The sequence below is a fragment of the Hyperolius riggenbachi genome, chromosome 11 (assembly GCF_040937935.1).
Source record: "Hyperolius riggenbachi isolate aHypRig1 chromosome 11, aHypRig1.pri, whole genome shotgun sequence".
NCBI classification, from domain to species: domain Eukaryota; kingdom Metazoa; phylum Chordata; class Amphibia; order Anura; family Hyperoliidae; genus Hyperolius; species Hyperolius riggenbachi.
In genome coordinates, this window is record NC_090656.1 from 135,828,868 (window position 1) to 135,839,997 (window position 11,130).

At 43.1% G+C, this 11,130-nt stretch overlaps 1 protein-coding gene across 6 annotated transcripts in view; it reads right to left on the minus strand.

Annotated features, from left to right (window-relative positions):
* Positions 1-4,791: 4,791 nt before the first annotated feature.
* The window catches only part of LOC137538339 (solute carrier family 22 member 6-A-like), a 275,461-nt gene continuing 269,122 nt past the window's right edge, over positions 4,792-11,130 (minus strand). For 5 of the 6 annotated variants that reach the window (XM_068260441.1, XM_068260438.1, XM_068260439.1 and 2 more), the window contains 2 exons: positions 9,200-9,403; positions 4,792-5,045 (listed from right to left, as the gene is read on the minus strand). In XM_068260441.1, the coding sequence (XP_068116542.1) occupies positions 4,985-5,045; positions 9,200-9,403 (265 nt within the window). In that variant the 3' untranslated portion in view covers positions 4,792-4,984. Of the gene's footprint in view, positions 5,046-9,195; positions 9,404-11,130 lie in introns of those variants that run through there. The other variant, XM_068260437.1, reaches the window with a different exon arrangement.

Genomic DNA, 11,130 nt, shown 5'->3' on the forward strand with positions numbered 1-11,130 from the left:
TTGGGTGCTCCCCTGTGGCCTGTACGTGAACCGTCAGGGGAAACACCTCTTCCCTTGCCCCTCCCTCTTTCACCGGATTTCTTCCTCATTTCACTTATCCTTACAGTACACGCTGACTGGCAGCAGTACAGTGGCAGTACAGAAATGCTATACAGTACCACTATTCCCAGCAGCGACACAGAGCACAATGCTATACAGTGACGGGTGAGCGGTGTACCACTATTCCCAGCAGCGACACAGAGCACAATGCTATACAGTGACGGGTGAGCGGTGTACCACTATTCCCAGCAGCGACACAGAGCACAATGCTATACAGTGACGGGTGAGCGGTGTACCACTATTCCCAGCAGCGACACAGAGCACAATGCTATACAGTGGCGAACGAGCGGTGTACCACTATTCCCAGCAGACACAGAACAGTACACAGAATGCTATATAGTGTGGCTGAACGAGCGGTGTACCACTATTCCCAGCAGACACAGAACAGTACACAGAATGCTATATAGTGTGGCTGAACGAGCGGTGTACTACTGTTCCCAGCAGACACAGAACAGTACACAGAATGCTATATAGTGTGGCTGAACGAGCGGTGTACTACTGTTCCCAGCAGACACAGAACAGTACACAGAATGCTATATAGTGTGGCTGAACGAGCGGTGTACTACTGTTCCCAGCAGACACAGAACAGTACACAGAATGCTATATAGTGTGGCTGAACGAGCGGTGTACTACTGTTCCCAGCAGACACAGAACAGTACACAGAATGCTATATAGTGTGGCTGAACGAGCGGTGTACTACTGTTCCCAGCAGACACAGAACAGTACACAGAATGCTATATAGTGTGGCTGAACGAGCGGTGTACCACTGTTCCCAGCAGACACAGAACAGTACACAGAATGCTATATAGTGTGGCTGAACGAGCGGTGTACTACTGTTCCCAGCAGTGACACACAATGACTGGGGGGGACCCTGGCTAGCGTGGCTGGAGCGCGAACTACCCTGCCTGCCTACCCAAAGCTAAACCCACAGACAAATGGCGGAGATATGACGTGGTTCGGGTATTTATTTACCCGAACCACGTGACAGTTCGGCCAATCAGAGCGCGTTCGGGTCCGAACCACGTGACCCGTTCGGCCAATCACAGCGCTAGCCGAACGTTCGGGGAACGTTCGGCCATGCGCTCTTAGTTCGGCCATATGGCCGAACGGTTTGGCCGAGCACCGTCAGGTGTTCGGCCGAACTCGAACATCACCCGAACAGGGTGATGTTCTGCAGAACCCGAACAGTGGCGAACACTGTTCGCCCAACACTACCTCCTGGTAACATCGGATACTGCGCTGCTGGCCACAGCGCGTGCAACTTTGCCGCAGAGGGGTATAGCGGGTGGCTTTTCCGCTGATAAGCGACTTTGAATTCTTCATTTTGTGAGTATTCACTTTTAATGCGCAATAAAGTTCCAACCATTGGTAACACACTTAGAGCGCTCCTACTTTTCTCAGATGTTTTTTTGCACACTCCCTATTTGGAGCAGCACATCGTGTGATTGCCTGGTTTGGACAAGTGATTTATTGGATCTGACTGGTTTTGGTTTTCTGGAGTTGAAGCGCAAGGAACACTTTTTTTGTTAATCTACTGTTTACATCCAGAACCCCTGGTATATAGCAAGCCTATAGCTTTAAATATTACACAGCCACACCAACCCCACATGTAGACAGCCTGTTTCAGACTGTTGGTCCTCATCAGTACATGGCAGGGATAGACATGGCTGTATGGGGTAGGGCTTTAACCAGTACAACAGAGTAACCAAGCAGCTTGGGGTGACCCAAACTACTAGGAATGTATAAGGGGATAAAAGAGACCGAAAAGCCCTCCTATTAAAAGCTTAAAAAATAAAAAGTGATGGGAACCTGATCAATGATACAATATACTTGCATTCTTTTTTTTTTACTTTCAGGTATGTTCATTTGAGTACAGAATAAGTTGTGCCATTGTGCTTTTAACTACTTTAAAGCTGGCCATACACTGGCCCGATTTCCCGCCGAAATAGTTTGCGCTAAATGCACCCGACCGATTGATTTCCTCCTGATATCAATCAGTCCGTTGATCGCGCCGTGCGGGAAATTACCGTCGATCGCCCATGGGTAGGGAGCGCGTCGCTTGCGGCGTACGATTCGGGGCATTTCGACGCAGGTATACATTACCTGAGGCTGGCTCCCGGGCATCCCGTCCGTCAATCAATGACGGAGCCAATGAAAGCCGCTCCTGACCGGCTCACAGGAACTCTGCCGGCAGAGTGGGTGGCCCAGGTTCCCAACATACGGCGGTGATGGCGATTCCGGCGGGTATGCGGGTATTTGCAGTGATTCGTCAGTGTTCTGCCATTTCTGTACCAGCGGTCTCTGGTCCTTAAGGGGGAAGAGACCGCTGGTACTTAAGTGGTTAATTATAGTAAATAAGCTACAGTCTGTGCTAATCTCTGCTTGTATAATGTGTTTTGAAACTGTATCAATCATTCTACAATTGTAAACTGACTCTCTACTCTCTATGGGATTCCTGTGTTCAAGAGATGTCAACACGAGCAAACACTAAGAAGGGACTGCTCATGATCACCCATTTTAATAAAGTAAATAGTGACAGTGATAAGCTTTTATTTTGCAGAGAAAGCAAAATTGGTAGTACAAGATCATTACATCAGTATTCATAATGCACGTTTACATAAAATGTGTGATCTTTAATATCACCCCACCCCCCTTTTCCCCCCCAAAAAAAAAAAAAAAAAATATATATATATATATATATATATATATATATATATATATATATATATATCACAATTTATTGCAGTATTAGTGTGACGTGAGTTGGTGAGTACTTCGGGGGGCAGGGGGGGGGGAGCTTACGTTTCCCAAAAGGAAATTAATTAATGTAGCTGTTGGTTTGTTGGAATGGAAGCAAGCCATTATTTTGATGATATGGAGTAGTGGCTAGAGTTGTAAGCTGGTGCCTTTACCGTTAGCTGGGCTGGACTTAGGCTACTTTTACACTGACACGTTGTGTTGTGTTGCTTCAGACAATATAATTGCATCACTGCTCTGTGTTTCCTCCTTTCTATAAGCTTTTCGAATTGCTGTTTGTTAGTTATTAATACCAAGATAAATAGTTTTACTGAATACTCTAATCCATACATGTCAAACCCTGGCCTGCGGGTCAAATCTGTCCCGCAGAGCCATTAAATTCGGCCCGCAAGTGGTTTCCCCACTTTGCATTATGTTTGTCCCACTTAGACCACAAGGGAAGCTATATTGGAGGTGAATTCCTAGATTACCAGGAAAGCTATATGGTAGAGGGAGGAGGAAAGCACTAGACACCAGAGAACTGCATAGGGAAAGGGGGGGGGGTCGCTAGACACCAGGGAACAGTTTGGGAGTTCAAGGGGGATCACTAGAAACCAAGGAACTGTTTATGGATGGGGGGGGGGCACTAGTCACCAGGGAACTGTATAGGAAAGGGAGAGGGGCCACTAGACACCAGGGGACTATATAGGGCCCAGAGGGGGGCACTAGACACCAGAGAACTGTGTAGGGGAAGGAGTAGGCATTAGACACCAGGAAATTGTATGGGGGAGGGAAGAAGGCCATTAGGCACCAGGGAACTTTATAAAGGAGAGAGGTCCCCACTAGACATTAAGGTTGACCTGTGACTTGGTCCCAGTATTCAATTTCGGCTTACTTAATATTTGACTTTGACACCCCTGCTCTAATCTTTGTGAACTGACATATACTGAGGTATTTATGAAACTAGTTGTTACATTTAACCTTTACAGCCTTAAAGAGACACTGAAGCGAAAAAACATTATGATATAATGAATTGGTTGTGTAGTGCAGCTAAGAAATAAAGCATTAGAAGCAGAGACATAAGTCTAATATTTGTTTCCAGTACAGGAAGAGTTAAGAAACCCCAGTTGTTATCTATGCAAATAGCCATTGAGCTCCATGACTTTCAAAGTTGCAGAGAGCTCTGACTTCTGGTGGTTTTTATCTCAACTTTTTTTTTTTTTTCCTTTTGCAGGGAACAGGTCAAAAGTTCACTGCTTGTTCTGTAAAAACATTTAGAATGCTGAGTAGTGTGTACATTGCAAGTATTAGAGAATGATGCAATGTTATGAAAAAAAAGCTGTAAAACTGAAAATAAAAATATGAGAATATTTTTTTTGCTACCAATATTCTAGTAATTATCCGTACTACACAACCAATTCATTATGTCATAATTATTTTTTTTTTCGCTTCAGTGTCCCTTTAAAGTCATTACATTTTACAAAATGTTTGGTAAAATCAGTTTTTTTCTGCTTTACCAAATGCGGTAAAGCTTTGTTAATTGAATCCCATGTGGGATTGAACCGATAGATGGAATCACAGTGAATTGTTTTCTCATGGCAAAAGTGATTTAGGATATGGTATGTGACATGCGCTGCATTGCCATAGAGTTATGGAAGCTGAACCAGCATTTTTAATGCCTCTTGTTATGCGTGCAAACCCTGTTGGTCCTGGAAACAAAAATAATGAACAGGAGGTTTTTTTGTTGTTGTTTTTTAAAAAACAGTTTTCATTGTGGCCTTGTTCCTACTTGCAAGAATTACTCATGTTCTGTCGGGAAAAGGAGTACAGGAATCTCTCCCAGATGAGACCACAGTAAAAACCCTAAAGAAGTTCTGTTTCTCTGGGATCCATTCCTCTTTTCTTCCATTACACAGAAAATGCACTTATCAGGTTAGGAAAACAATAAGAGGCAGATATGAAAAGCTTGCTGGATTAATTGAACTTGCGCAGAGATCTCACGCTTTCATATAGTCAACAAACGTATTTACATAGTTTCCAGTTCCACAAGACTTGCTGAATGTACTGCTGCACAGCTGCCGCCTCTGGTGGTAGAGCCGTGTGTTGGTCAGGATACAGGAGAGTAATTGCAACGTGGAATAGAAGCCCTCTAAAGCTTAGTGCCGTATGTAAATTCTTTTTCCTTGGTGTTAAAGGTGGTACCTTTGCCTCTGAATAGAATGGAGACAAATATACATTTAAAAGACCAGTCCTTGAATAGCATGTAAAATACTTTCTTGATCATTATCAGTTAATATCCACTTAAGTGTGTGCTCTTCTCAGCAGGATTTTGTTCGCACTGTCTGCGGTGCCATATATTTTAGCACACTGCATAAGGTGTGCGATCTGCTAGAACTTATGATAGTCCATAGACTTTCATATTAAAGTTCCGGCTTGTGCTGTGTGTCCGTGTGCGATGTGTTATACACAGTACTATGCACTTCACCACACAGCACATAGGCAGCACCTACTAATGGAAGTCTATGAGCAACGTGCATAAGCTCACACTGCATGTGGTCCAGCTGATTTTACAGCACAACATTTTCAGTTTGTGAGTAAAAAAAAATTCTATTCTGTTATGAAACAGGCAGATTATAAAATAGTAGGCAGAACAGTAACTGCAGCCCAGTAGAAATAAGATTGTAACACCCGCTGTTAAAGGACGATTGAAGCGAGAGGGATATGGAGGCTTCCATATTTATTTCTTTTTAAACAATACAAGTAACCTGGCTATCCTGCTGATCCTCTGCTACTGATACTTTTAATCACAGACCCTGATCAACCATGATATTCAGACACCACTGCAGCCAATTGAATCAACAGGGCTGCCAGGCAACTGGTATTGTTTATAAGGAAATAAATATGGCAGCCTCCATATAACTTTTACTTCAGTTGTCCCTTAGGGCAATTCTGCAGTGGATCAATAACTCATTGGTGGTAAGGCTGCAAAGTTATCACCTCAGCAGTGCTACTGCACAGAGTACCGAGAGTCAGATGACAACCCAGCATTGGACCTGACTCTTGGCTCACCTCACCCCCCAGCCCATGGCATAGCTGCCGCTTTACTAATAAAGTAGCATAAGTACAGAAGCAGTTATGTGAATCCTCTATGGGTCAGGAGGATGGTCATAGGTAAGGGAGGGCATGACCAGGACAGAAGGAATGTGGTCCGAATACCTTACAAGGAATTCCATCTGAATTTGGGGCTGGTGACAGCAGATAACAAGGGCATTTCCAGGTGCAGCCCAAGCAGTTTGGTGCTTATAGTACTACCAGGGATGGGGGGCGAGCTCTAGTACTGAGCCTTTCACATACACAACATGTTCCGTTTTATAAGCCATGGGATACTATTGCTTAGCAAGCTGGATCTCCCAATGTACCACTAGTCTTTCTCTCTTACTGGTGCTTGAATGGTCAGTAGCAGGGAGGAGTATGTGATAAGTCTTTGTGAAGGGACCCTGTCCCCACCTGAAGAGATGGCAAGTAATCATCAGATAAGAGCCATGGGTAGGAAGCTAAGTAATGGAAGACATCCTGCCTTCTAGCCCTCTCATGTTTACTTGCCATTGCCACAAGGACACATAAGTGACGGCACCCAGAGCTACATGGCACCCACTGCTACTTGGCCCCCAGCATTTACAACCAATGTGAGTGTATCCAGTAGTGCTTGGTCTTGGCATTGGACTGACATGACATCCAGAACTGCTTGGACTTGACATCGGACTGCTTGGCATCCAATGCTACATGGCACCCACAATTAGTTAACATCCAGTGTTTACTTGGCATACTATATTATCTGGCACAAAGAGGTGCCTGGTACCCACTGTTACTTAGCATTTACTGTTTCTTGGCTTAATTTTTCAAAATATATATGACTTATCAGTTTTCATATTTGCTGTGAGTTGAGCTTTAAAATGTAAGTGTATTGATAAAATACATTCTGCAAATCTGTTTGAAATCTACACAATCAATAATGCTGTTGCAGTATATTGCATTAGTGCTATTGCTTCTCGAATAGGACATGGCACTTTAGCATCTTCCAGGTAACAAAATGCGCTGAAGCCCCATTTCTGTACATCATCAGCATGCTGGGCTGGCTACTACTGTCCTGCAAAAGTCTCATGCTTAGATTACTCACTGTCAAAATGTATCCACTATCCACCTTCTTAGTGCTGTCCTGGTATAGCCTGCCATGCCACTTGTTCAGGTGGTGCTTAGTCTTGCATCGCAGCTATATGTGCATTCTTTACATATTAGATACTAGTCTCCCTTTATTTTTTCCCTGTCCCTTTTTCCATCTGTGACCCACTTAGCAACATGGTTATCCTGCAGCAGTTGTACTCCAGACAGTCTTTGTTGAGTAGACCAATGAGATTCCAAATTTTCCAACGTGCATTCCGATTTTATTGCAAGCAGTTTAGGCCAGCCAAATGCTGTTGCTACACTATAGATTCAATTTGGCCCAATTCCAGGTTGCTTGCAATTTGCAGTAAATTTGCATACAAGTTAGGAAAATTGCCCTCTCATTGATCATATCTGCTGTTGGGCAAGCACCAAGCTATTCTAAATTTTGTTGGTGCTCTTTAGTGTTGTGAGCCACTCTGTTAGCTCTTTCACCATAGCTTCTAACTGAGCAACCACCCACATCAGGGGCAACAGCCAACAGTACACATCCTTCAATGGCTGCTCTAGGCATGCATACATTGCACAGAATGAGCCCTGTACTGCTTTGCTACATTTCTTACAAACAAAGAAGCACAATACACTCTGAGGGCTTATTTAAGAAGAAATGGCAATCTAATAAGAGATCGCTATGTTCCTGTAACTTTTGCTAAGCCATATTTATAAAAGGACGACCACATTTTCTTCACAGGAAATCAGTGCTTGAATGCCAATATTGTAATTAAGCTAATTCTGCTATTAGCAGCTCCAGGCACTTAAATGGGCCATTGCTACTGGCGACCCATTCACTTTTATTTCAACAACTAAATACAACTTCTTAAAGAGAAACTCCAACCAAGAATTTAACTTTATCCCAATCAGAAGCTGATACCCCCCTTTACATGAGAAATCTAATGCTTCTCACAAACAGACCATCAGGGGACGCTGTATGAGTAATATTGTGGTGAAACCCCTCCCACAAGAAGCTCTGAGGACCGAGGTACTATTGGCAGTTTCCTGTCTGCTATCTCCAACTGCCAAAACAGCAAGCAGCAGCTACATAACCTGCCCACAGTAAAAATGTCACCATGTAATAAATGTCAGAATGTAAATCGGAGAGAGGAAAGATTTTACAAACACTGACTAAATCATTTATACATAATTATTGTAAAAATGAAGCACTTTTTTATTACATTATTTTCACTGGAGTTCCTCTTTAAAGCAGAAATCTGTGACAGAAGTAGCAAAACAAGGTCTTTGAAAAACTTATATATTATTTACAGATATGGCAATCGCAGATTGTTTAGGTGGATGTTTAATCAAAATAGTTATCATGTAATAGTGGCAATAAGGCTAATGGTGCCAATACATGGTACAATAAAAATGTTCAATTTTCCCGTTTATTTGACCAAAACAATCGAATAGAATGAAAGTCAAGGAAAATGAACTACTATCCTGTTTTTTCAATAAAAATCCAATCGGACATGTTGGAAGAATCTTTATATTCGATCTAACGGAACTAAATTATCAAATCGGAAAAAAAAAATTGTACCATGTATGGGCACCATAAAAAGTGGCATTCTTTTTAGTTGATTTTGAAGAAGGCCCCATTGTTTTAATTTCTAATAAAGTGAAGGCTGAAATTCCAAGAATCCTCTTCACCATTGTTATTGTGTCTTCATTAGGATTGAGCTTATGAATTATCAAAATTGTTGCCCCTCTGAAGGCAGCTCTTCCTTCTCCCTTTGGTCTGTTTCTCTTTTCCCTTTCTTTATCTATTTCGATATAATAATTAAATTTGATTGGCAAATTCTGATTGGCAAACATGATGAGACTTTATGCCTAACGGGAGCGTGGTGATGAAGCCTATCAATATGGTTGGGCCTTCATAAACTGTGGATAGACTCTGAGCTAATCAGAAGGAAAAAAAAAAAGGAAAGGAAAAAAAAATTGTTGCCCCTTTGACTTGAGCGCATTTCACTAAAATTCTCATTTCCACAGAACTACAGAACATGTTTTGTAAATGTTGTCACGTCTGTAAAAATATGACATTTTTGGTGAGAATTCAGGGAAGATGCTGTTTTATCTCTAGGCTTTATAATAAGTGAGATAGCATTGCTGGTCACATTTTATATTGACTGTCTGGCTATTATGGTTGACTCACCTGGCTTCTACCTCCTCTATTGTATCCAGCAAAGGGCAGTTGAGAGTTTCTGGTAGAGTTAAAATTGGCAGTCCACAGATAATGGGCACTGATCCAAAAACGACGAGTGGAAGAGATGGAGCATATGGCTTGATCATCATTACCAAAGGTGCAAATACTGCACCTAATCTCATTATCATGGTGGTGCATCCTACCCCAGTCTGCCTGCAAAATGCAAATATAAATTTAACAATTGCAGAATTCTTGCCTTATCACATCATGTTTAATATTATTGAATCATGTATAATATTTATTTTCATAGAATAGATAAAAAAAAACTTATGTCAGGTTACTCCCATAAGGTGAGGTTTGAAATCTCATGCAGGTTCTCATCCAGAGAATTAGTAGCTCTAGTTTCTGGATGAACTGATAGCTGTTTTTGCAGTCATGGTATGAGATCTTTAGTACGCATGCTGGTAATGGCATTCCAGTAATGCGGTTAGGCAACGTTACAGAGTTGCTCACACATTTTTCAGCTTGAGAGCTACTTGAAAAATTACAAATTGAAAATGATCTACCAGGTAGAATCCACCTACAGATGCAAGCCACAACTGCAGCACATGCATATCACTGAGACGGGCGGTGTGAGGTCTACCCAGAAGTCCTTTGCAATCTACCGGTAGATCACAATCTATGCAGTCAGCACCCCTGGTTCTTATTATGAGCACTGCATAACTCTCACACTACAAGGCAAGCATAACACAATGCATGCCCTTCCTTTTAGTATTGGGGTAGGTTTAAAGAGAAACCGTGACCAAGGATTGAACTTCATCCTAATCTGATACCCCCTTTCCCATGAGAAATCTATTCCTTTTCTCAAACAGATCATCAGACGGCTCTGTATGGCTAATTTTGTGGTGAAACCCCTCCCACAAATGATGTCAGCGCCTCACAGCACTGAGGTCTTGACATCACACTGTGGGAGCCTTGTTGCTTTGTGGGAAATAACAACGGTTTACACCTGCCAGCAGTAAAAATATCAGTATGTGATAAGCGTACGTACAAAAAGGGCGTCGGGAAAAAAGGGCGCGGGGTGTAAACGGTAATATTGTTTTGTATTTCGTTTACAAATAATGTTTTACAAATCTATAAATCATTAACCTTTTGGGGACCGACGTAGGTTGCATCAACGTCCAGCAGGTGGTGGTACAGTTTTGACCGGATGTTGATTCAACTTCCGCGCTAAAGAACCATCCCGACGCGATCGTGCGCACCCGAGAGGGGAGATTAAGCTGTCATATGATAGCTGGCATCTCCCCTCAGTGATCAGCAGCCATAGCGTATGGCTGCGGATCACGTGATCACTACGATTGCCGGCGAATCGTAGTGATCACTTTGACAGTGGCGGCGGCAGGGGGGAAAATAAGAGGATCCACTCACCTCCCTGCCGTTCCAGCGACGATTGGCGCCCCCCTCTGCTCTGGCCAGCATCTCTGCTCCGTCTGACGTCAGCGCCAGGTCTCGACTTGATGACGTCATCAAGCCGCGACCCGATCGTCATTTGGATCGGAGATGCCGGCTGGAGAAGAAGGGGGCTACTGCGGCTCATCGCTGGAGCCTGGAAGGTGAGTGATTGCTGCTGGCGTAAGGGGGGACACTTGCCTCCATGGGGGGGCACTGCCCAGCCAGCCACAGACGAGATCTGGCCGCCTGACCCCCCAAACGCGCGCACCCCCTCCACCGCAAAATGCCCTGATCCTTAAGGGGGGTTAGGCAGCCGGTCCTGAAGTGGTTAAATAATGTGTATGAAATCGGCAATTGTGAAAACGTTAATCTTCCCTGTTTCAAAAGTGAAACTTATAATTAGGTTAATATATGTTAAATCGTTATAATTGTACATTATTGTGAATAACCTTCATTTATTGTTTCTTCTTATAATACAATGGTAAAAT